Source organism: Mesoplodon bidens (genome assembly GCF_964165515.1).
Source record: "Mesoplodon bidens genome assembly, chromosome: Y".
In the NCBI taxonomy this organism is placed as follows: Eukaryota; Metazoa; Chordata; class Mammalia; order Artiodactyla; family Ziphiidae; genus Mesoplodon; species Mesoplodon bidens.
In genome coordinates, this window is record NC_138180.1 from 16,771,287 (window position 1) to 16,798,348 (window position 27,062).

Genomic DNA, 27,062 nt, shown 5'->3' on the forward strand with positions numbered 1-27,062 from the left:
TGAAGAAGGTGCAACAGCCAAAGGAAGGGTATGAAAATAATAACATACTGTGGAACATTAAAAATTGATTCACATTTCATATTCAAGTTTGTCTGAATGTGAAAAGAAAGGCGAGTACATGAGTTGATTTAATATTTTCTGTGCTATTATATTGAAAATTATCATATTGAAAATACTTACAACTAATGGTTTTCATACAACAACAGGATCCCAAGTCCCTCTAATGGCAGCAGAGGGTAGTCATGTCCAAGGAACATTTTCTTTTTTTTTTTTTTTTTTTTATGGCTGTGCCACATAGCTTATGGGATCTTAGTTCCCCACCGGGGATTGAACCCAGGCCCTCGGCAGTGAAAACGCAGAGTCCTAACCCCTGGACCGCCAGGGAATTCCCCAATGAACATTTTCATGGTGTGGATTCAACTATACGTGCATTCAGCAAAACAGAGAATGTTAACAATTTTAATAATGCATGCCATTTTTTTCTGTGTTTCAGTTGTTTAGATGTATATTTTAGTGTGTGTGCGTATTAGGTAAGTGGTACAGGGACGTTTGTGTTCCTGGAAGCTGGTTTCGGTTCCCATGTGCCTGTCATGGTGTGCGTATCTCATCTTCCCGAGTGTGATTCTAGTGTTCAAAGATAAGTATTTTTCATACAAGATGCCCTCTCAAAGCCAGTCACAGAATTCTTCTGGTGTTTAACTGGAAAAAACAAAGAATCCAGCAGTCTCTTCCATTGCTTCTGGAAAAACTGCCTCTGTTAGACTTCCCTTGCTGGCAAGGGGAATAAAGTGCCCAGGCTTCTAGCCTCATCTGTACAGGGGAGAACATAGAAAGGAAGGTGTGGGTGAGCAATATCCCATACAGTGAGGCCACCCTCTGGGCCAAGGTGCAGCACCCTTGTCTCCTGAGTGTAGCATCATGCTGTGTGATGTTGGTTAATTCATCCACAAAGCTAGACATGTTTCCAAGCTTGCCGTCATCAGAGAAGGAAGAATAGAGAGAAACAAGTTTAGGAGTCCTCATTCACCAGTATATCCACAGCACCTATCATGGTGTTGTGCAAATAATAGACACTCGATAAATATTCAGGGCACAAATGAGTATTTTCTTTTTAAAAGTTAATTAATTAATTTATTTTTGGCTGTGTTGGGTCTCCGTTGCTGCAGAGGCTTTCTCTGGTTGCGGAGAGCAGGGGCTACTCTTCATTGCAGTGCACGGGCTTCTCACTCTGGTTGCTTCTCTTGTTGTGGAGCACGGGCTATAGGTATGTGGGCTTCAGTAGTTGTGGCCCATGGGCTCATTAGTTGTGGTGCACAGGCTTAGCTGCTCCGCAGGATGTGGGATCTTCCTGGACCAGGAGGTGAACCCATGTCCCCTGCATTGGCAGGCGGACTCTTAACCACTGCGCCACCAGGGAAGTCCCAGAACAAATGAATATTTTCTTTTTAATAAGCATCTTGCCTTTAGTCACCTCCTTCTATCTGTCAAACATACCAATCTTCAGGCTGATGGGAATATAAATTACATGTTCCTTTTGGAGGACAATCGGGTAGAATACATCAAAGCCTTAAGAATGTACATATTCTGAGGTCCAGCAATTTCACTTCTAGGACCTAAAGAAATAATAGAACTAGTGTAAAAGAATGGCACATTTATAATATGGAAACTAGAAAAATGAATGTTCTTTCATAGGAAATTTACTATATATGATGGTGTATTCCTAGAATGGAATATTAGGCAGTAATTAAAGAATGATAATGAGGGACTTCCCGGGTGATGCAGTGGTTAAGAATCTGCCTGCCAATGCAGGGGACATGGGTTCAATCCCCGGTCTGGGAAGATCCCACATGCCACAGAGCAACTAAGCCCATGCACCGCAACTACTGAGCCTGCGCTCTAGAGCCCACAGGCCACAACTACTGAGCCTGTGTGTCACAACTACCGAAGCCCACGCTCCTAGAGCCCGTGCTCCACAACAAGAGAAGCCACTGCAATGAGAAGCCCACGCACCACAACAAAGAGCAGCCTCTGCTCGCAGCAGCTAGAGAAAGCCCACGCATGACAACAAAGACCCAACACAGACATGAATAAATAGATAAATTAAAAAAAATAATGATAGTGATAGATTTGTTTAACATACAAGGTAAACAGTATCATCAACTAAAATATATACTGTTTTTCATTCAGAAGTGTACATATTATCTTCTTAATTTTGTAACAGTAAAAAAAAAATAGGGACTTCCTGGTGGTCCAGTGGTTAAGACACCTTGCTTCCAATTCAGGGGGCACAGGTTCGATCCCTGTTGGGGGAACTAATATCCCACATGCCGCGTGGTGCAGCCAAAAAAGAAAAAAAAATGTGTAAATAGAGTTGCATTACAGAGTAACGGAGGAATTAAACCCAAAGTGTTGACAGTGGTTCTCTCCGGGGAGTGGGATTGTGAGTTTATAGGTTAGAAGTCTTGACTTGCAAGTGCCAGAAAATGAGACTCAGATAGCTCAAAGGAATCCGGGGACTCTCAGACTGAAAATCCAGAGGGAGAGGATGGATCCAGCTACTCGGAGTCCCCAAAATGTGTTTTCTTGCTGATTCTCAGCTCTCCCTTCTCCAGAGTCCACTTCATCTTCAATCCACACAAGGGGCCCCTTGGTCCTGAGGGGTGCCTTCATAGAGCCCCATGTTATAGCATCCTTATTATTACTTAAATAGAGGATGCCATTCAGAGAAGAGAACAATAGCTCTTGCTTAAGTCCTGGGTTTCGTTCCCAGTGCCCAAATTAGAGCTTGTGCCCAACTCTGAGCCATCACTGTAGCCACAAAAAATAGGATGGTCTTCAACCCATCTGGGCTCATGTCTGGAGCTCGGATTTAGCTCAACCTTCCTTAAATGGCTGAAAGGGTAAATACCCCTGTGGACAATTGTTCCCAATTGTCATCTCTATTCTGCATTGTTATCACCATACAAACAAGCCATGGTGTTAGCTATCTTTTTTATTTTTTATTTTTTTTTTTGTGGTACGTGGGCCCCTCAACGCTGCGGACCCTCCCGCCGCAGAGCACAGGCTGCGGACGCGCAGGCCCAGCGGCCATGGCCCACGGGCCCAGGTGCTCCGCGGCATGCGGGATCCTCCCGGACGGGGGCACGGACCCACACCCCCTGCACTGGCAAGCGGACCCCCAACCACTGTGCCACCAGGGAAGCCCAGTATTAGCTATCTTTGATTCTATACAGGTAGAATCAATTACCACTTTCTGCTACACTCCCCCAACTGCCCCCAACTTCTAAATGCTCATGTTCCTCGAGACTTTTTGGACTCTTCACATTCTCCCGGTGCCTCGAAATAACATCTATGTGCTGATGGCTCCCAAATGTGTAGTTATAGGTCAGATTCTCCCCCAAACTCCAGGCTAAAATATTAATCTACCTACCTGCCATTTCCATTCAAACGTCTGAGCTGTTTGACCATAAGGTTAAAAAGGACTTTAGTTTCTCAGAGCAGTTTTAGGTTCACAGCAAAATTCAGAGGAAGCTACAGAGATTTCTGATATACCCGCTGCTGCCCCCCGCCATATGCATAGTATCCCCCATTACCAACATTCCCTACCAGTGTAGTACATTTGTTACGACTGAGGAACCTGCGGTGACACGTCATTATCACCCAGAGTCCATAGTTTTCATTAGGGTTCACTCTTGATATGTACATTCTATGGATTTGGACAAATGTATACTGACCTGTATCAGTCCTTTAATATCAGAGTACTTTCACTGCCCTAAAAATCCTCTGTGCTCTGCCTGAAAGCTCAGTCAGTTCACAAAGAAGATACACTAATTCTCAATCTGCACATGAATAGGTGTTCTAGGGCTTCCCCCGTGGCGCAGTGGTTGAGAGTCCTTCTGCCGATTCAGGGGACACGGGTTCGTGCCCCAGTCCTGGAAGATCCCACATGCTGCGGACCAGCTGGGCCCGTGAGCCATGGCCGCTGAGCCTGTGCTTCCGGAGCCTGTGCTCCGCAACAGGAGAGGCCGCAACAGTGAGAGGCCCGCATTCCACAAAAGAAAAGAAAAGAAAAGATGTTCTACATCATTATTCATTAGGGAAATACAAATGAGGCACCATTTTAACCCATTGGGATGACTGAAATTTAAAATACTTACAATAGGGGTAGTATTGACAAGGATGTGGAGCAAATGGCAGTCTTATACTTTGTTTATGGTAATTGAAGATGGTAAAATCACTTTGGAAATGGCTTGTAAATTCTTGTAATGTTAAAGGCACACCTACCCTGTAACCCAGCAATTCCACTCCTGCATATTTATCCATGTTAAATGAAAACATATGAGCATAAAAAGACTTGTACAGTAGTGTTCACAACAGCTTTATCTATTAACAGTGGAAAACTTGAAACCACCCAATATTCATCAGTAGATGACTAAAAGAAAAAAACCCAATTGTGGTGTATTCATTGAATGATACCCTTCTCTGCAATAAAAATGAATTGCTGATACATACAGTAACATCTGTGGACTTCATACACTTCCTGTTGAACAAAAGCAGATGGTCAAAAGAATACATAGTGTATAATTCCATTGATAGAGTTCTAGAATAGTCTAAATTAATCTATGATGATAGATATGTTGATAGAAGTCAAATCAATGTTTCCATTGGGTGAATGGGGAGAAGATTTTCTGCCAAGTGTCCCAAGGGCACTTTTCTGGCAGGAAGAAAATGTTTTATATCATGATTAGAGATGGTTACATGAAATTATGGAGTTGTTAAAATCTCTCAACCATACACCTAAAATGTGTACTTATTGTGTATAATTGTATATAAATTATATAAAGTTGACAGAATAATGGACTAAGAGGCTACAATGAAGGTTAATGTTGATGAAGTCAATAGAAATTATAATATAACAAATATTTCAGTAATTCATTAAGAACAGATCCATTTCAAATAGAAATAATGTGTAACATGTTCTTGGATTGTTGATGATCCAAATAATGATGAGTAATGAGTCAAATGATCAAACTGGAAAAAGTACTGAAAATTTGACATAAAATACTGACATATAAAACTCACAATCTGTATCTAAAAATGAGAAAATCTATGACAACCTAGTAGTAATGTGTTATCAATTCCAAGTACTTAGGTTCAATCATTACACCAGAAACTTTATGTGTTCTGAATTCTTACAGCTTATCTGTGAAAAAAGGCTTGATCCAAATTTTTTAAACTTGACAATCCTAAAATGTGCATATTATCAAACGAATTATTAATTTGAAATGTTCATAAACACCATAAAATTTCATCAATCTTACTAGAAAAGAGACTGAATTACATTTGTGTTCCTTGTATAGAAAATGATCTTCAACCTCATTGCTGAGATAAAAGTGTATGAAGCCCAAATATATAACTTTTATAGAGTTGTGTTTGCAGCTTAAATATTTTTTTTTCTGAATTTTTAGTATTTGTGGGGTTTGTCCATTTAAAAAATTTGTAATTTGTGCTATTCATTTCAAATAAATATTAAAGACACCCCTCAAGTTTTGTAAACTTTTTGCTCTACAACTCCTGAGCATACCTTGGGTCAATGAATCTCTGAGTATAAAAAGCAATTCACGGAAAAATGCATTCAGTCTAATTTGATAAAGCTCAAAAACACGCTAAGCTTCATATGTTTACAGATTAAAGACAAACGTGGTAATATCATAAGGAAAGACCCACAGCGGGCTCCAAAGCAGGATGAAATTATGGCTTCAGTGGCCCTAGGCACTTTTTGCCTTCAGGGGCACTCTCCTCAAAAATACCAAAATTTATATTTTATGACTGTATTGGTATAAAGACAAATAAATGGTAAATATTAAAAGATTTTCTTCAACGTAATATTCCACTTGTTTTTCTGATTTTATAAGAAGTTAAAACATTTCTGTGTGTCCCTAGCCCAAGCTACCCTATAAAATGGAGGAGCCCCTCTGTTCAGGATTCACGGTAATAATCCGTTTCTTACACTGTGGTGAGTAGCTTAGCATTTTATAAATATCCTTTCATGGCTACTTTAATAAAAACGTATGTAATACATTCTTCAAGGATACACATTAAAATGGTTATCTCAGGGAAATAGAGATTCCGGTGATTTTTTTTTCCATCTTCTCTTTCAGAAAAAGTTTTTTTTTTTTTTTTTTTAATAGCCAGCCAGATCCCTATTTTACAAAAGTATTAATATTATTTTAAAAAGGATACCTACGCAATTTATAGTGCAATATAGTTCCGCACAGTTTTGTAACTTTCGTATTTGAACACTGGATTTGAATTTGGCCAACAGTCTGCCTGACAGAGAAAAATCTAGAAACGAGAATAACAGTCTTTGCCTCCCGCTGGGATTGTTAAATTTCCATAACAGGCATCGGGGCTTTCCGATAAGCCACGCCCTCTTTCTGGAATGTTCTTCAGCAGGACCCTGCCCACTTCTTCCCTGGCTCACCCCTTCTCATTCTTTGGTTAGGGTTTTCTGCTCAGTAAGATCGTCGCTGGCTGACCGGTCTGGATCGGGCCTAACTCAGCCTCTGCTTTCCTTTAGAGCCTTGATCAGAACTAGTAATTATTTGTTTTTCTGTCTCCTCTATTAGAGTATAAGCTAGTGGTGACGCCTCATCGTCGAAGTCAGCAGTAAGCGTTAAAAGAAAAAAAAAAATGGGTAGGCTTCCCAGGGGGTTTTACTGTTATATTCTGTACTGTTTTTCCTCTTTCCAATACTTAATGTATCCCTTTTCTATGATACAAAGTATATACTTCCCCCAAAGTACGTGTTGATTACATATTATATTTTAGGTCTTTAAAGGAAATCGAAAGAGAAAAACAATTCCTTCGCAACCCGTAACACCCCTGCTGAAACTCCTGAGGCGTCTAAAAGGGAAGAAAAAGGACTGGGCGGAAAAGACAGCAGGGTAAGCGTCCAGGTCGCCCGGGGTGGGCGCATCGGTGGGCGGCCGCTACCCGGAGAAATCCGGGTCAAGGCCGCGGTGGAACCTCGGCCTCAATCTTTCCCCCAGACCCCGCCCCTCACGGACGCTCCTGATTGGGCGGCCCTGGGAGCCCGGAAGTGACGCCGCGCCGGGCTTCCCGGCCTCCAGGCGGAGCCCGGGCGTGTCTCTTCCCACGCCCCGCCCCTCGGGGCACCAAAACAAGAAAGCGGCGGCCGGGGCGGGGCCTGCGGACGGCCGACGCCACGCAGAGGGCGGGTCCTGCGCTCGGGGCTTCTTCGGTTGGGTGGTCGGTTACGGATGTTGGCGACTGATCGCAGGCCCGCACTTCCGTTCTCGGCCGACTGTTGAGTTGAGGCATGGAGGCGGAGGCTGGTTAGCGGCCGGGGGGAGGCCGAGACGGGTGAGGAGAGCGTTGAACTCACGGCTGCTGGCCCGGTGAGCGTGGGAGTGCGCACGGTGTAACCGTCGCAGCGTGTGAGGCCCGGGCGGGTGGGGTAGGGGCGGCGTGAGCTCGGCCGCGTCCCTCAGGACAGTTGCGGCGCCCATTGGGGCGCCCTCCGGTCCTCTCCCTTCGCGTCGTCTGCAGTGCCGTCCCGTGTGAGCTCTTCTGAGTCTGGGCGCTGCGTAGTTTCTGTGGGAGTGAGTGGGGTGTCTCACTACAGAAAGTCTCTGTCCGCTCGGCGCCCCCTGCTTTCTCCTGCTGGGGTTCGTGCCTTTGGAGAGTGTGCCCCTCCCGAGTGGCCACCTGAGCCCTCCCTGCCCCACCTGAAGGCGATGGAGCGCTGACAGCCAGCCAGAGGGCCCTTTGCCGTCCTCCCCACCTTCCAGGAGCGACGATGTGGCAAGACCTGTGTGGCCCAGAAGGAATCGGGCCCGAGGCTCGAAGGAAGAAGAGCCCTTGGCTGGTCAGTCAAAGCGGCAGAGATGTTAGCTACTGACGATCGTAGGGCTGAACTCACCTGCTAATTGCGGGACTTAATGACAAAGTGCCTCGCTGTCCCCAGCGTGGGGACGAGGTCCCCCGTGGAGCCACTCCCCCTGTGGAGTCAGAATGGCAGTTGCACTGTTTCTTCATTCCTTGTTAGATCCACAGGCATGTTGTCTAACCTCTGGGAGCTTGAGCCCTGTCATCAAATGGTAATATTTGGTGGTTCTTTATAAGGATTGATGTGAAGCCCAGGTGAGAGAGCGAGTCTAAAAACCACTTCCTCAGTTTTGTTTTGTTTTGCTTTTTCAGAAATGTTGGGGGCCAGAGTCTGGTTATATATGAATGCAGATCCTCACCCATTCTCAAATAAACCCAGGAATCTCGACTGAAAGGATGGCTTCGCTGTAGGCCATTACCCCAGGTAATTATTATTATTTTTTTTAATTTTAAATGTTTACATGTTTTATTATTTATTTGGTTGCATTGGGTCTTAGTTGCAGCAGGCGGGCTCCTTAGTTGTGGCATGCGAACTCTTAGTTGTGGCATGCATGTTGGATCTAGTTCCCAGACCCAGGGATCGAACCTGGGCCCCCTGCATTGGCAGCGCGGAGTCTTAACCAGTGTGCCACCAGGGAAGTGTCGGCAGTTATTTGTTAAATAGACACTTAAGACTTTTTTTTTCAGGCACTTATTATGTGCCAAGCACTGAGAAGTAAGACAAAAGAAAAAAAAATACAGAACGGATCCTTGCCCCCTAACACACGCAGAATTGCTGAGGATGGAGCTTGTAGGTGGGAGACAGATAAGTAAACAGCTCAGCCTAACATGGTAAATGCAGTGATAGAGACCATGTACAAAGTCCTGAGGGGATGGAGAAAAAAGTCATCAAAGACAGATTGGAAGGTAGGGAATGAGTCAGACAAGCCTCCAGGCATGATGATGCTCAGAGGTAGTTCTCAAATCTGGCTCCTCCCACCCCCGCCCCCGAAATATTTACTTATTTATTTATTTTGGCTGTGCTGGGTCTTAGTTGTGGCTTGCGAACTCTCAGTGGCGGCATGCATGTGGGATCTAGTTCCCAGTCCAGGGCTCGAACCCCGGCCCACTGCATTGGGAGTGCAGAGTCTTACCCCCTGGACCACCAGGGATGTCCCCCAAATCTGGCTTTTTATCAGACGTACTGGTGGAGTCTTTTTTAGAACGCATCTGAATTTTCTCAGTGGTATCTCACCATGTGCCTTTGCTAATTTTTTTTGCCAAGTTCCTTTGGTGAGTCTGAGGCACATCCAGGGTTAAGAAGCAGGCAAAGGTATGAAGAGTAGGTGTCCAAGGCAGATGGAAGAGCTTCCATAAAGGCAGGTAATGCCAAACACCAGGAAGCATTTTAGGAAGTGCAAGTGAGGGGGAATGTCAAGAGATGATGCTGAAGCCAGGTCATGGAGAGCCTTGTGTGGTGAGGTCAGAAATTTTAATTTTATCGGCCAAAGGTAGAGGAGTCATTTGTGCTTTTAGAGTCTGGTTTTGGCTTTGGCCTTTGGCAGCACTTTGGAGGAAGAATTGATGGTGGATCAAACAAGAGGCAGATCATTTAGGTTTCTTCTGTAATCCAGACAAATAATGAAAATGTATTGAACTAAGGAAATGGCAGTCTCACTGAGAGTAAAGTACAGAGGTAATCAAGGTGGTAGACTGTATAGAACTTGTAGAGATGGGGGCTAAGGGAGGATAGCATAGGAGAATTCACAGGTTACTGGTTTGAAAAGTGAAGTCATGGTAATACCGTGGATACAGAGAATACAGGACAGATAACACATTGACGGGAAGGACTTTGTTCTGTTCTGGTCCTGTTTACTTTGAGGCAACTGTCAAGTGAGTATAGATTCACTGTACAGTTGGATATTGAGTACGGTCAGCCTTCCATATCTTTGGGTTTCCCATGTGTGGATATAGAGGGCCAACTGTGTTCCCTGTACTCCACTATTTTATGGAAGGGACTTGAGCATCTGCAGATTTTGGTGTGCATGGGGGGTACTCCTGGAACCAATCCCCTGCAGAAACTGAAGGGCAGCTGTATATCTTTGTGGAATTCTAGGCTAGGCTATCATTTATTGAGTAGCTGAAACACAAACATGGCATTGAGTTTTACCTACGTTCTCAGTCTTTGGGGAAGCTTCATTATAAATAGTAGTTGAAGAAATAGGTTGAATTGTCACCCACAAAGAGGATATTGAATGAAGGGTTAGAGTCCTGAGGACAAACCTTTGGAAATGTTGATATGAAGCAGGGGGAAAAGGAACAGATGATTATGGGGGCTGGGTAGAGGAAGTGAGAGAAGAATGCTGTGTTGTCGTAGCTAAGGAATACATGCTTAGCAGTTTCATATGCTTTAGAGGAGTCCATTAAAGAACCTGCTGGATTTGGTATTAAAGAGATTATTAGGGACTTTTGTGAAAACATACAGTGAAACATAAGGTAGAAGCCAGAGTGCAAAGGAGCTAAAGAAGTGAATCTAAATTATTTTTTCAAGGGGAGTTCCCTGGTGGTCCAGTGGTTAGGACTCGGCGCTTTCACAGCCGTGGCCCGGGTTCAATCCCTTGTCAGGGATCTAAACTAAGATCCCTCGAGTCGCTCAGCGTGGCCGAGGAAAAAAATAAATAAAAGCAATTGTGAAGAAGTTTAAAATAAATAAATTTTCAAAAAGTTTAGCTAGGAAGGATAGAAGAAAGTGATTGTTATTTGAAGTTTCTGTCCAGCTATTATTGATAAATGATATCCCCTGGATAAGTCAATAGAAAATTACAGTTATACCTCTGGTGAAGCATCCTATGTTATTGGCAAAAATACTGTCTCTCTGATGCACAGGAGCCGCTCTTACTTCTGTCATGCAGCTTGAGGATTCCCTGGACTCCCCCATTTGTGGTTCAGTAATGATTCCAAGCAGTAAAAACACTGATGAACTTAACAAAACTGTCCTCCAGAAGAACTGAATTGTACAAAAATTTGCAAGATTCATAGTCATCTACCAGCAGTTTTCCCTTAAAAGAAAAATTTCAGTATACCCTGTTGAGATTTTTTTGGGCTTAGCTATCAGGCCAATGATGATTTTAGTTTTAGGAACATAACCACACCCACTTATGGCCTTTGAGAGGAACTATGGAAACATGTTTCTATTGTTGATTTGCTGTAGCACTGTTCTCTCTGTTTTCTAAATTCCATGGCACTTATCTGTTATATGGCAGTACCTCCTATCTACTTTGAGAACATTTAGTTTGCTTTCTGGAATGTGGAAGTAAGCCAGCTCTCTGAGTGAGTGAAATAAAAAGCAGCCTCCATAATTTTTTTTTTTACTAGAAAGTTTATTTTGCTAACTAACTTCTCTGTTAATAATTATTTTAAAGTATACAACATTTTGGGCTTCCCCGGAGGCGCAGTGGTTGAGAGTCCACCTGCCGACGCAGGGGACACTGGTTCGTGCCCCAGTCCTGGAAGATCCCACATGCTGCACGGAGCGGCTAGGCCCGTGAGCCATGGCCGCTGAGCCTGCGCGTCCGGAGCCTGTGCTCTGCGACGAGAGAGGCCACAGCAGTGAGAGGCCCGTGTACCGCAAAAAGAAAAAAAAAAAATGTATACAACATTTTATTTGTACTTCAGTACCTTGATTTTTTCAAAGTTGCAGTTGACTGCAGTCTTGTTTCCTGCTCAAGTCAAGCTTGAAACAACTGATGTTTGAGAAATCTTCCCTGAGTTTCATTTTCTGTCCTTGCATTGTCTAGAAGGGTGAAACTTGTTGAATTAGATTACATCACTGGAAAAACACAGCTTCTGCAGACTTTTAACTTCCTGGTATTATATTACTGGTTTTTCAAGTATGAGAAGTTCTTTGAGTGAAATTTATATTCTGCAGAAACATAGTGTCTATTCTGTTACTTCATATTTCCTAGTTTGCAGCACCCTTAAAAAATGTAATTGAATTAGAATTAGTGTTAGGAAAGGGCAGGACTCTCCAGCTGAACTAGCATATTACTTTTTAAATTTTTCACACAAGGACTGTGTAACTCATGCTATTTTTCTGCTCTACTTTTCAGGAAGCTCCTAAATTAGGCCTTATTGAAATTAAATTTCTTGTACATAAGTTTTGATTTCTCTCCCTTTCTAAATTGCCTTCTAAAATGTCTTTTTCTTTATACTTTAATGTTGAAAGCTGCCCTGCATTCTTTTCAGAAGCCTGAAGAAAGTATACAGTTAATATTTAATAAATTTTAAAAATCAGTTCACAAGACAAATCCATGTTTTTGATTGTACAGAAACTATAAATACTGTCAAGATGTGATCAGTGTCCCATTAGCAGAGCTTATTATGCAGTCTGAATTTTTGGGTGGTAATGCATTCAAAAATGTAACATTGTCAAGTTTCTGTACCCAAGTATTCAATGACTTGGGTCATGTTTCTTAACCTTTTATTGTCCCTTCTCCCTCTCTGAAAGGAAACGTTTAAGACATTTCTTTCCTATGAATTTGCCATGAATTTTAATCCCACCAATATATATTATATACTTCTTTACGTAATGTCCATATACCTGTGCTTTATATGTAAAAAGAGTAGGATGTGTTCCACTAACCAGTTTTCATCTCCTTGAGGATGATGTCACTCCTGATGAGAATGCATGGATTAGGATCATCCAGTTAGGCAATGAACTTCATTGGGTTTACAGTTGGGTTTGTAACTTTTTTCCCATCAGGCTGATATACATTCATTAGATAATGAAGGTCAAGTTTTCAAGACCGGTTTTGTTGGGTAATTTCCTGGCCCAATTCCCAATAAAATGTTTCCATATGATAGAACACTTGGTTTGATTTCCCTTGGGTGTGGTTTTCTCCATTTTTGTCAAAGACTGGCTAATAGCTGTTTGGCTAATACATTGAGTTTGTCTGATGTTTCTCGCATGAATAGACTGGGGTTGTGGGTTTGGGGAAGCATACTGCAGAGTTGAAGTTCCTGCCTCATCACATTGTGTCAGGGGTTACCAACACGACTTAACCACTGGTGATGTTAACCTTGATCACTTGGTTTGAGGTTGTGTTTGCCAGGTGTCTCCACCATAAGTGTGATTTTCACTTTGCATCCTTTCTTATTTGGAAGTGTTTCACCAAGTCCAGCCCTCGCTCAAGATAGGGTGGGCTTAAGCTCCACTTCCTGGAATGGGGAGTATCTGTATATATTATTTGCAATTCTTCCATAAGGAAAGTTTGTTCCTTCCCCCACATTTGTTTATTCATTCATTTGTATCAGTATGGATTCATGTATATTTATACTGTGGGTTATAATCCAATATTACATTATTTTGTTACTCAGATTGTTTCAGCTTTGGCCGCTGGGAGCTCTTCAGGTTGGTGTCTATTATGTCCCTTTGACATGCCCTCATCCTTTTGTGTTTTGTGCACTTTGTTTCTGTTCCGGGCTTCCCTGGTGGCTCAGTGGTTGAGAGTCTGCCTGCCAGTGCAGGGGACACGGGTTCGAGCCCTGGTCCTGGAAGATCCCACATGCTGTGGAGCAACTGGGCCTGTGCGCCACAACTACTGAGCCTGCGCTACAGAGCCTGCAGGCCACAACTACTGAGCCTGTGCTCTAGAGCCTGAGAGCCACAACTACTGAGACCGCATGCCACAACTACTGAGGCCCACGCACCTAGAGCCCGTACTCCACGAGAGAGGCCACCGCAATGAGAAGCCCACACGCCACAACAAAGAGTGGCCTCTGCTTGCTGCAGCTGGAGAAAGCCAGCACGCAGCAACGAAGACCCAACACAGCCAAAAATAAATAAATTAACATTAAAAAAAGTCCCCCACTATTATTGTGTTACTGTTGATTTCCGCTTTTATAGCTGTTAGCAGTTGCCTTACATATTGAGGTGCTCCTATTTTGGGTGCATATATATTTATAATTGTTATATCTTCTTCTTGGGTTGATCCCTTGATCATTGTGTAGCATCCTTCCTTGTCTCTTGTAACATTCTTTATTTTAAAGTCTATTTTATCTGATATGAGTATTGGTGCTCCAGCTTTCTTTTGATTTCCGTTTGCCTGGAATATCTTTTTCCATCCCCTCACTTTCAGTCTGTAACTGTTCCTAGGTCTGAAGTGGGTCTCTTGTAGGCAGCATATATATGGGTCTTGTTTTCGTATGCATTCAGCGAGCCTGTGTCTTTTGGTTGGAGCATTTAATCCATTCATGTTCAAGGTAATTATTGATATGTATGTTCCTATTACCATTTTCTTAATGGGTATGGGTTTGTTTTTGTAGGTCGTTTTCTTTTGTGTTTCCCACTTAGAGAAGTTTCTTTAGCATTTGTTGTAGAGCTGGTTTGGTGGTGCTGAATTCTCTTTGCTTTTGCTTGTATGTAAAGCTTTTGATTTCTCCGTTGAATGTGAATGAGCTCCTTGCCAGGTAGAGTAATCTTGGTTGTAGGTTCTTCCCTTTCATCACTTTAAATATACCGTGCCACTCCCTTCTGGCTTGTAGAGTTTCTGCTGAGAAATCAGCTGTTAACCTTATGGGACTTCCCTTGTATGTTACGTGTCGTTTTTCCCTTGTTGTTTTCAGTAATGTTTCTTTGTCTTTAATTTTTTGTCAATTTGAGTACTGTGTGTCTTGGCGTGTTTGTCCTTGGGTTTATCCTGCCTGGGATTCTCTGCGCTTCCTGGACTTGGGTGGCTATTTCCTTTCCTATGTTAGGGAAGTTTTCGTCCATCATCTCTTCAAATATTTCCTTGGGTCCTTTCTCTCTCTCTTCTCCTTCTGGGACCCCTATAATGTGAATGGTGTTGCATTTAATGTTGTCCCAGAGGTCTCTTAGGCTGTCATCATTTCTTTTCATTCTTTTTTTCTTTATTCTGTTCCACAGCAGGTGAATTCTACCGTTCTGTCTTCCAGATCACCTATCCGTTCTTCTGACTCAGTTACTCTGCTGTTGATTCCTTCTAGTGTATTTTTCATTTCAGTTATTGTATTGTTCATCTCTGTTTGTTCTTTAATTCTTCTAGGTGTTTTTTCTTTAATTCTTGTAGGGCTTTGTTAAACCTTTCTTGCATCTTCTCGATCTTTGCCTCCATTCTTTTTCCAAGGTCCTGGGTCATCTTCACTGTCATTTTCCTGAATTCTTTTTCTGGAAGGTTGCCTATCTGCACTTCATTTAGTTGTTTTTCTGGGGTTTTATTTTGTTCCTTCATCTGGTACAAAGCACTCTCTGCCTTTTCATTTTGTCTGTCTTTCTGTGAATAGGGTTTTCCTTCCCCAGGCTGCAGAATTGTAGTTCTCCTTGCTTCTGCTGTCTGCCCTCTGGTGGCTGAGGCTACCTAAGAGGCTTGTGCAGGCTTCCTCATGGGAGGGACAGGTGGTGGGTAGAGCTGGGTGTTGCTCTTGTGGGCAGAGCTCAGTCAAACTTTAATCTGCTTATCTGCTGATGGGTGGGGTTGTGTTCCCTCCCTGCTGGTTGTTTGGCCTTAGGCGACCTAGCACTGGAGCCTACCTGGCTCTTTGGTGGGGCTAATGGCGGACTCTGGAAGGGCTCGCACCGAGGAGTACTTCCCAGAACTTCTGCCACCAGCGTCCTTGTCCCCACGGTGAGCCACAGCCACCGCCCCTCCTGCCTCTGCAGGAGACCCTCCAACACTAGCAGGCAGGTCTGGTTCAGTCTCCTATGGGGTCACTGCTCCTTCCCCTGGGTCCCAGTGCTCACACTACTTTGTGTGTGCCCTGCAAGAGTGGAGTCTCTGTTTCCCCTAGTCCTGTCAAATTCCTGCAATCAAATCCTGCTAGCCTTCAAAGTCTGATTCTTCAGGAATTCTTCCTCCCGTTGCCGGACCCCCAGGTTGGGAAGCCTGACATTGGGCTCAGAACCTTCACTCTAGTGGGTGGACTTTGTGGTATAAGTGTTCTCCAGTTTGTGAGTCACCAGCCCAGCAATTATGGTATTTGATTTTATTGTGATTGCACCCCTCGTCATTGCAGCTTCTCCTTTGTCTTTGGATGTGGGGTATCTTTTTTGGTGAGTTCTAGTGTCTTCCGGTTGATGATTGTTCAGCAGTTAGTTGTGGTTCCGGTGCTCTCGCAAGAGGGAGTGAGTGCACATCCTGTACTCCGCCATCTTGAACCAATCTCTGAAATTAATTTCATTTAACCCTTTTTACTTGAGTTTGGATGGTGGAGGCTCTGATGGTAGTATAAAACCCCAAATTGGAGACAGTAGAAAACTGTAAGTTTCAAACTTAGTAGGAATAGTTTTGTAGCTATTATATTTGCAGCCATTACAGTTTATACTGCCTTGACGAGCAGTGAGTTATGGGCAGCAGTTCATACACACATGTGCAAATTCATGTGTATATATACTTCCAAACCAAGAGAAAATTCTTCTCTATATGAGTTTTTGTTATTGGTATGGACTAATATTTGGGGATTTCTAAGGTTTCCAGGGATTTCGGGAGCAGGGCCTCAGGGAATGTGAAAGGTTTCCTGAGCTTTTCACTTGACTCCAGTACATGATTAGAACACTCCAAAATCTGTACTTTGAAAACATTGATAATTCTATGTCTCTGTATATAATTTCCCATCAGTACTGTATAGTTTTGAGCCGGCTTTATAACACAGCTGTATGTTGCCTTATGATGTTTATTACTAACTGCTTTCATTTCATTATTTTTCATGTGTCACAGGTAAAGTTTTTACGAGTAAGCTCAGATTGAGTTTAGCCAGTGATTGATAAGCTGGCCAGCAGAATGTTCTGGATGTGGTCGAGGCACATTGTAAGTTGAAGACATGATCATTAGTAGGAAATGTACCCATTCTCCACCAGAATAGGCCTGAAGTGTTGTGTGTTTTTTTTTTTTTCTTTAGTCTTTCCATGTCTTCTTTTCTGGATACAGGTACAGAATGAGCACATGTTGTTGGTGTACACCAGGTGGTATTTCCACCATTGACTTCCTGCAACGCTATGCATCCAAGACCCACTCCAGTGAATTTCAAACAGCTGATGAAGACCTCTGCTACTGCTTAGAATGTGTGGCGGAATACCACAAAGCAAGGGATGAATTGCCATTCTTACATAAGGTACTTTACATTAATTGGGCAGTATTTTTCAGAGCTTGATAACTAGGAAGAGAATAAATTTAAACTCTGTTGGAAGCATTCAGGGAACTGAAAACGTGATTTAAACTGTGAATGCTAATATACGTGTAGTATGTAACTCATAGCCTGGTAGATAGTAGGTGCTGAATAAATGCTTATTGATTGATGGAATTGAATTGAAATCTAAAGCAGAATTTTATAATCCTCCACTTTTAGACATTTTGATGTGAAACAGTTTCATGAAATGAAGTGACGTATGGGGTATTTTTGGGTTCATGTTTTAATGTCGTTGTGTTTGACTTTCTTAACAACCAGGTATCTGAATGGCTTGGGTTATTCTTTTATTGGCTAATAGTTCTCTTTTTCCCCTCTCTTCATTTTTTAATGTTAAGTGCTATAAATCAATAAAGACAAACATTTTTTTCATTCACAGGAACCAAAGTGAAACATATAATTTTAAATATGTGGCTTTGAATATTGGTTTATTATATTTATCTGGTGAGAAATGGAATACAGACCATAGAGTTACGTATAATAATATAGAAGAGAGGAGGGGATGATAAGTTATGAACATTTTGAGGAAAACTTTACGTTTACAAAGTTGCCTAGCGATGAAGCTAACCAATGCCTTTATGCTAAAGCTGATGTTTCAAGGTAATTACCTATGGCTGGAACATAGGAGGGAAGTCAGAGAAGGCCCAGCTTGTGTAAAGAAGCTCCAACTTCTCATTTCCTTTTCAATAGAGTATAGTTGACAGTGCTGTTGATAACAAAACTCTGCAAGAGCAATGTTGTAAACATCTCATGCTCTATGTACTCATGTTCATGTATCATAAAAGCCACTTTTATGTTCAGTGACTGTTTTCTTTAAATCTAATATAATTTTTTTTTTTTTTTTTGGTACGCAGGCCTCTCACTGTTGTGGCCTCTCCCGTTGCTGAGCACAGGCTCCGGACGCGCAGGCTCAGCAGCCACGTCTCACGGGCCCAGCAGCTTTGCGGCATGTGGCATCTTCCCGGACCGGGGCACGAACCCGTGTCCCCTGCATCGGCAAGCGGACTCTCAACCGCTGTGCCACCAGGGAAGCCCTGGTACTTCTTTAAACTTCTGAATTTTTATGCTTAGGAAAAGGCTTTCTAGAAGGATCGTCACATCCAGTATATTTTGTTGCTAATAAGATATAAAGCACACTGCCCGTTTTTCTTTTCCTGTAGGTTTTATGGGAATTAGAAACCTCACGTCTCATAAATCACTTTGAAAAGGCCATGAAGGGAGAAATTGGAGACGATGACGAGTTATATATAGTAGACAACAATGGAGAGGCACAGCTGTTTGACCTTACTGGCCAAGACTTTAAAAATAAGCTTCGAGTTGCTCTTCTTGAAATACTGAAATATCCTTATTTGCTTTTACATGAGCGTGTTAGTGAGTATCTTGGGTGTTTCACAGTTGTATCATTTTTATATTTTAAGAATTGTAAGAATTTGGGTTTATCTATATTGAAAATCTGTTTCTTAAACATATACTTAGGATACTTTTTTTTCCAAATGTTTTATTTTGAGCATTTCCAAACCTAGAAAAGTGAATTACACAGTGAATACCATATACACACCACATAGATTGTACAGCTGCTGATATCTTGCTGTATTTGCTTCATCACATATTTATTCTTCTATCCATTCAATTAATTTTCATTCTTGGAATTTGTCTGTAGCAGGGTTTTTCATACTTGGAACTGTTGACATTTTGGACTGGATAAATCTTGGTGTGTGAGGGACATGCTGTTTATTGTAGGATGTTTAGCAGCATCCCTGCCCTCTCTCCACTAGATGCTGGTAGTGACTTGCTCTCCCCATTACCCTAGTTGTGACAAGCAAAATTGTCTCCAGATATTGCCAAACGTCCCTTGGGAGTTGGGGGTCAGGGCCAGTGGGGGACAAAATCGCCAGGTTGAGAACCACTGGTCTGTAGTAGTTTTCAGTAATCACAATGGCATAGCATATTATGTCTGCCTAGATTTTGGCCATTTATATTTGCATTTCTTAATATGAATCTCTTGAAGACATTTTCCTGATCTGTCAAATCTAACGAAATAACAGTACCTTTAAGGCACCCACTACTGTATCTAGTCCACATTCAGATTTTCCCAGTAGTTGCAAAATGTGTTTTTTGGATGATTTATTTAAATTAGAGTCCAATCAGGGACTGTGCATTTGGTTCCATTTGGTTCCATATTTCTTACATCTCTTTTAATCCAGAATAGTTTACTTTTACGTATGTGTGCACAGGTATAGATATAGTTAGATAAATAGATAGATGGATAGATAGATAGATAGATTTTTTTTTTGTCATAACTTTGACTTGCTGAGACCAGATGGTTGCCCTAAAGAATAATGTGCTTCCTGGACTTTTCTGATTTCTTCCTTGTCATGTTATTTGACTTGTTTCTCTATCCTCTGTATTTTCAGTAAATTGAAAAGTATATCTAAAGATTTATTAGATAAATCAGTTCTTTCTAAATAAATTCAAAATAACTAGATTTTTAAATTCGAACAAGTCATTTTTCAAACATTTATTAAAGAGTACCATATCCAGAAAACTATATAAGCTTGATTTTTCATAAACTAAGCATACTTGTGTAGCTGGCACCCAGGTCAGAAACAAATCATCATCAACACACCAGAAGCTCTCCTCTTACTTTTCCAGTCATTGTCCCTCCTTCCCAAAGCTAACCACTGTCACTACAATATTCTTTGAAGCTTGACAAAATAAAGTTGATTCATCTGATATGGTAAACGTATGAGTCTATTCAGTATACTTTTGAAAGAGTGATGAAGAAATTTCCATGAAGCAACAGGGATTAAGATAGTGCTGGTACAGATAGACTCATGGAGCAGTGTAGAGACTCCAGAAGTAAACCGAATATATTTGGGGAATTTACTCTTTGCTGATGATAGCATTTCAAACCACTGGAGAAAATGGATTACTCAGTAACTGAGAGTAGGACAAAATAGCCATTTGTGGGGCAAAGCTGATTTTATCCCTGGGGTACAAGATAAAGTCCTCATGGATCAAAATGTAAAATGCTAATGGAATTGGACCTATAGCCATACTTCTAAGAAGGTGCTCTCTGGAGATAATTATGCCCAGTGTGAAAAAAGATGTTTGTACTAGGAAAGTCAGAGCAATTCATAGGCACACACTATGATCAACCTACCGGTCTTTCAGCAGCTAAATATCATTCCTACATTTACAGCAATTTTATGCCTCAGTTTAAAAAAAAAAGGAGCAACTTTTCATTTACTTACAGAGCAACTGAAGGAGCCAAATTTAGGGAATCTTGATACGTTGATAAGATTTATGTCTTATGTTTACTGCCTTATTTTTTCTATTTAGATGAATTATGCGTTGAAGCACTTTGCCGGATGGAACAAGCTAACTGCTCCTTTCAGGTTTTTGACAAACATCCAGGGATCTATTTGTTTTTGGTCCATCCCAATGAAATGGTGAGTGTGAGTGTTAGGCAGTGGAAGAGGGGATATTTTATTTTTGCACCTATATTACAGATAACTATAATAGAGGTTTTTGATGTGTACTTTGTTTAAAATATTTGCCAAAGTTATTCTCTTGTTGTTGTAACATTACTGTAGTTCAGGAGGGGGTGCTGGGGGGCTCAAAGAAGAGGGTTAAAAGAGTAGGGAAACAGTTCTGACAGGTGATGCTTCAGTTTAAAAGACAAATGAGGGAATAATCTGAACTTTCAGTGTGTTGACCTGAACTAACGAAGAAGGAGAGTTCTCTCTTGCTTTTCTTGCTTGCCTGCCCCGCTCCAAGCACATGGAAATACCAGTTAAAACACTTGAAATAATTATTTTGCTAATAGATGAGATTTTTAACAGGTGATGGGGTAGAGGGGAGAACAAGGAGATTCAGTTCTTAGGTGCCAAACAGGAAGAGGAACATGAGAATCAGAACAGTAGGTAGACAGAAGCAGAGAGCAACACCAGAGGCTTGGAACCTGACTTTGAGCTGATTGCTCGAGTTTGAGGACTTAACATCATGTGGCGAGGCAGCGTGTGCAGTAGGACCTGTGCACATTGGCCTCTAGAACTGAGTTACAACGTTAAGACAATAGCCACGAAGGGTTGCTCTGCCAATAGAAGGATAGTAAAGAGGCTTTATTTTTAAGTGGCGAAGAAAGAACACGGTAATGGGGTTTCCAGTCAGAATGGTGGTGAATTTCTGTCTCCTTTGTGCCAAACCCAAACAATGATAGAAAAGAATTCAAAAAGTGGAATTCTAAAAGGTATAGTCCCACTTTTTAAAGGGTAAATGTTTCTTTGGACCAGTAATGGAACAGAAATACAAAGTGATACATGGTGGAAACCTGTATGTCGGCCTGGGTGGCTGTAGGTAGCAGGGGACTGAGTTTGTGCATGATAATAAGAATTACAAGTCTACTCCAGGCAAGGGTAGAACCAGAGTCGAGGCCTGTGCTTAAAATAAGGGTGGGGCTTTCCTGCCTGTGAAAGAAGACTGACAGAAAGTACAGCCAGCTGCTCTCCGGGACTGGCTTTCTTAAAGCTGCAAAGCAGTAGAGGAAGCAGGTCCAGCTGAGCAACCAGGACCTGGGCCAAGAACTTGCAGACTGGGTGACTGGGTCTGCAGGGCCAGGAATGACTGTATTCTTCATTATATATGTGTTTTTGTAGGTGAGGAAACTGAGTCAGGAGACTTAACCACAGTTACACAGGCTAGTATGGTGACTGGGATTTGTATATAGGCAGCCTGATCCAGAGCCCTAATGCTTTTTTTAAAGTTTTTATTTGAAAATACTTTAAAATTTTCAGAAAATTCTCAAAAATAAAAAAAGTAGAAAACACCTGTATATTCTTTAGCTGTATTCACCAATTACTAATGTTTCACTCCATTTGTTCTATCATTTGCTTTCAGTTAACTACAAAGCTGTTTGTTTTCTGACCATTTGAGAGTAGGTTGCATGTATCATAGCCTTTTGCCCCTAAATACTTCAGTGTATATTTCCTAAGAATAAGTATATTCTCACAATATTATAAACTTCAGTGACTTTAACATTGACACAGTAAGGTCTGTTTTCCAGTTGTGTCGTGTGATCCAGTGTACTTTGTAGCATTTTCCCCCTGTACTCCAGTATCCAGACCAGGATCAGGATTTACATGTAGTTGTGTTACATTAGTCTCCCTTAATCTGTAACATTTCCGCAGCCTATCTTTGTCTTTTATGACAATTACATTTCTGAAGAATAGTCATTTCTGCCTCCCTCCCATTTACAAAAAATAGAATGCTTTTCATTTTGGGTTTGTCTGATGCTTGCGCATGGTTAGGCTTCGGTTATACGTTCCAACTGGAAAACTACATAAGTGAAGGATGTTATGTCCTTCTCAGGCTGTCAGATATACGGCATGCCATATCATCCGGCCTCTCATGGTGATGTTAATTTTGATCATCTAGTTGAGGTGTTGTCCAGTTTCTTCACTGTACAATGTCTATTTCTTAAGTACTCTAAGATCACATAAATACCTTACTCCTCACCAAAATGTTCTCCTAAATTTAGCATTACCTGATGGTTCTTCCCTGAGCCAGTTTTTCTAAGATTGCAAAATAGTTTCAACCCCAGCACTTTACACGTTTTACCAGTCAGCACTTGACATTGATTATACTATAATCAAGAGCCATTTTCCCTGCTCTTCATTTATTCATCTGTTTATCATAAGTTATAGACTCATTGATTCCTTTGTATTTTTTTTCGATAGCTTAAAATCCATTACTTAATTATGTTGGCATAGAGCCCATTCTTTTGTCCACTAGTTCTATGTTTTGCAAACTTTTCTGCCCATAACCTAAGTAAAAATATTCTTCATCGAGTTCACACACATATAGACATACGTGACCTAAACATTTCACAAAACAGTACTTACTGTTACTATGAAGGAAGCCCACTGATTTTTTTAAAAAAAATTTATTTAGTTTTTAAGGTTGGTTGTGATCACTAAATTCAGTTTGTAGTGCAGAATAAATTTAAAATCACTTCCCTATGCTATATCGCCATGTAGAAGTGACCTTTGATTTCTTCTGAGGTTTCTCTTTTCATTTTTCCTTTTTTAACTTTCTATTATGGAACATTACAAACATACAAAAATAGATTGGTGTAGTGAACCCCCATATATCCATCACTGTGCTTCATCTGTTATCAATATGTGGTCAATATTCTACTCCTGTTTAGTTACCGCAAATCTTAGACATCAGAGCATTTCATCCATAAAATACTTTAGTTCGTGTATCAAAAAGGTAAGTGCTCTTTAAAAAGAACAATTACATCGACACACTTATAATAATAATAATAATATATTTCTAGTCAGTATTTGAGTGGAAGTTACTCTCTCAAAAATGCTTTATCAGGGTTAGATCAAATCAGGATCAAGTAAGGTTCACATGTCGCATTCCAGTTGACCCTTGAGCAACAGGGGTTTGAACTGCATGGGTCCTCTTATACACAGATCCTTTTTAATAGCATGTAGTATAGTACTACACAGTTCGAGGTTAGTTGAATCCATGATGCAGAACCAGGATATGGAGGGCTGCCAACTATGTTATATTCGAATTATATTAGTGTATTCAACTACGCAGAGGGTAGGTGCCCCTAACCCTTGTGTGTTGTTCAAAGTTCAATTGTAATTAGTATCTTCCGTCTTTTTTTTTTTCTGTCATCATGGACCTTTTGGTTTATTTCCTTTAAATGTCTGAAAATCATGTATTTTTCCTAAAGTACTTTATTCTATATGATAGTTTTTTTCTTCCAGTTTTATTGAGGTATAATTGACATACAGCACTGTATAAGTTTAAGATATACGGTGCAATGATTTTTTTAAAGTATTTGATGTATCTTGTGTCCTCTGTAATCTGTAGAGAATCTTATTTTAACTGTATTCTTTCTGTAGACAATTGTGTGTTAAATGAAGTAATGAATGTGTTACACTTTTAGGTTTCACGTTGGGCTATCCTGACAGCAAGAAACTTGGGGAAAGTGAACAGAGATGATTATTATGACTTACAGGAGGTTTTGACTTGCCTTTTTAAAGTTATTGAGTTGGGGCTTTTCGAAAGTCCAGACATTGATACTTCTTCTGTCCTTGAGAAGGGTAAACTGATTCTTCTGCCTTCACACATGTATGATACTGCCAACTACAAAAACTATTGGTTAGGTGAGTATTGTTCCTACACACATATAATTAGTATTTTCCAATATTTCTTACGATTATCCTGCAAGGGAAGGGATCTCTTCTGGTAATCTGATCAAAATTGCTAAATAAAGGATTTCATAGTTCACAATTCTTGTTCTGTCATTAAATTGACTATTACAACATCTTGTCTTTAAACATTTCTTATCCTAGAAATCATCTGTGTAAGAGGTACATTTTCAAGTATGGCAAATAGATCTTTTATTTAAGGCAGTATTAGATGTTACCGTATTAGCACAGCAGCTGAACTTAATAGGGTTTTGATCTCTTGAAACAGAGGTTTAATACCTCTTTTCCCATCTGTAAAATATTTCCTGGGAGAAAGCGATACTAACTTTGGTTTTCATCAAGTTGTATATTGACTTAAAGTAGTTCTGTCCTACTTCATTGATTCAGAGTCTTACAGTCATGTGTATATTTGGCAGTGACTGGTACTTGAAATATAGTGATCTTAAAATTTAAGGGGTCTTTGATATTATGAGATGCAAATTGTGTGGTAGTCATTTTGGAAATGGTTTTCTAACCAGGTTCGTGCCATTTTCCCTTTTTATTCAGTCTAAAGTTCTGTTCTTAGGAGGAGGAGTTGTATATGAATATCTCAGACTTCAATGTCTGAGGCACTGGATACTGTTTGGTTTCATCTTACTGTCTTGTTATTCTTTTTGCCAACTAAACTGGAGAAGACATTAGAACAGTTTTATTTAATCAATTCAAGAAAACTATACGTGATCTTACAGGTATCTGCATGTTGCTGACCATTCTTGAGGAGCAAACCATGGATTCACTGTTGTTGGGCTCAAACAAACAGAATGATTTTATGCAATCAATACTTCACGCCATGGAGAGGCAATCAGATGGTAATAAACTTTATTTGCTGACTATTGTGATGATGGTGCACTTTGAAAATACTAGTGTCACGGTAAGAACTTGGGTGTATGATGTGGAGGAAAGAAAGAATGACCGTTTTATGGTTTTGGTCACAGAGTCAGAATTTTTAATTGGAAAGGACCTTTAGAGTTTAACTCAGCACGTTACTTTCATAAAAGAAGAAACTGAAGCCCAAGGAAGTTAACTTACTTTTGAAAAAAATAATTAATTAATTTTTGGCTGTGTTGTGTCTTTGTTGCTGTGCATGGGCTTTCTCTAGTTGCAGCGAGTGGAGTCTACAGATTCCTTCTTTAACATCTTTATTGGAGTATAATTTCTTTACAATGGTTTGCTAGTTTCTGCTGTATAACAAAGTGAATCAGCTACACATATACATATATCCCCATGTCCCCTCCCTCTTGCGTCTCCCTTCCACACCCCCATCCCACCCATCTAGGTGGTCACAGAGCACCAAGCGGATCTCCCTGTGCTCTGTGGCTTCTTCCCACTAGCTATTTTACATGTGGTAGTCCATGCCACTCTCTCACTTCGTCCCAGCTTACCCTTCCCTCTCCCCGTGTCCTCACGTCCATTCTCTATGTCTGCATCTTTATTCCTGTCCTACCCCTGGGTTCTTCAGAACTTTTTTTTTAAATTCCATATGTAAGTGTTAGCGTACAGTATTTGTTTTTCTCTTTCTGACTTACTTCACTCTGTACCACAGACTCTAGGTCCACCTACCTCACTACAAATAACTCGATTTCGTTTCTTTTTTATGGCTGAGTAATATTCCATTGTATGTATAGCCACATCTTTATTCATCTGTCGATGGACACTTGGGTTGCTTCCATGTCCTGGCTCTTGTAAATAAAGCTGCAGTGAACATTGTGGTACATGACTGTTTTTGGATTATGGTTTTCTCAGGGTATATGCCCAGGAGTGGAATTTCTGGGTCGTATGGTAGTTCTATTTTTCGTTTCTTAAGGAACCTCCATACTGCTCTCCATAGTGGCTGTATCAATTTACATTCCTACCAATAGTGCAAGAGGGCTCCCTTTTCTCCACACCATCGCCAGCATTTGTTGTTTGTAGATTTTTTGGTGATGGCCATTCTGACTGGTGTGAGGTGACACCTCATTGTAGTTTTGATTTGCACTGCTCTAATGATTAGTGGTGTTGAGCATCCTTTCATGTGTTTGTTGGCAAACTGTATATCTTCTTTGGAGAAATGTCTGTTTAGGGCTTCTGCCCATTTTTGGATGGGGTTGTTTATTTTTTTGATATTGAGGTGCATGAGCTGCTTGTAAATTTTGGAGATTAATCATTTGTCTGTTGCTTCATTTGCAAATATTTTCTCCCATTCTGAGGGTTGTCTTTTCATCTTGTTTATATTTTCCATTGCTGTGCAAAAGCTTTGAAGTTTCATTAGGTCTCATTTGTTTGTTTTTATTTCCATGTCTCTAGGTGGTGGGTCAAAAAGGGTCTTTTATGTCATAGAGTGTTCTGCCTATGTTGTGGCAGGCGGATTCTTTACCACTTCACCACCAGGGAAGTCCCCTCTTTAAGAAACATTCCATAATTGTCTTCACCTAACTAATGACTTTCTTCCTTATTTGAGAGCTTCCTAGACATAAGACAGCTTCAGTAGAGGATAAAAAAGTATATGAGCAGTTCTACACGAACGACTATGATAAAAAAAAAAAAGTAGACTCTAAGAGCCCTGAGGGAAATAAAGCAGAAAGTTCTAAGGTTGACAGTAATTGGGTGAGTTAGAGCACTTGCCTCCTAAGAATACTGCGGAAGATGACAGGTGGTGCTAACAGTGAAGCCATTCTGGTTCTCACTTGGAAAAAGCCAGCTATCTGTTTTTTTCTGTAGGTGGTG

At 41.0% G+C, this 27,062-nt stretch overlaps 1 protein-coding gene across 1 annotated transcript in view; it reads left to right on the forward strand.

Annotated features, from left to right (window-relative positions):
- The first annotated feature begins 16,526 nt into the window (after positions 1–16,526).
- The window catches only part of LOC308609749 (putative helicase senataxin), a 61,541-nt gene continuing 51,005 nt past the window's right edge, over positions 16,527–27,062 (forward strand). Inside the window, exons 1-5 of the mRNA XM_081223460.1 lie at positions 16,527–17,016; positions 18,249–18,459; positions 20,431–20,540; positions 24,056–24,275; positions 25,049–25,168. Coding sequence (XP_081079586.1) covers positions 16,840–17,016; positions 18,249–18,459; positions 20,431–20,540; positions 24,056–24,275; positions 25,049–25,168 — 838 coding nt within the window. The 5' untranslated portion in view covers positions 16,527–16,839. The remainder of the gene's footprint in view (positions 17,017–18,248; positions 18,460–20,430; positions 20,541–24,055; positions 24,276–25,048; positions 25,169–27,062) is intronic.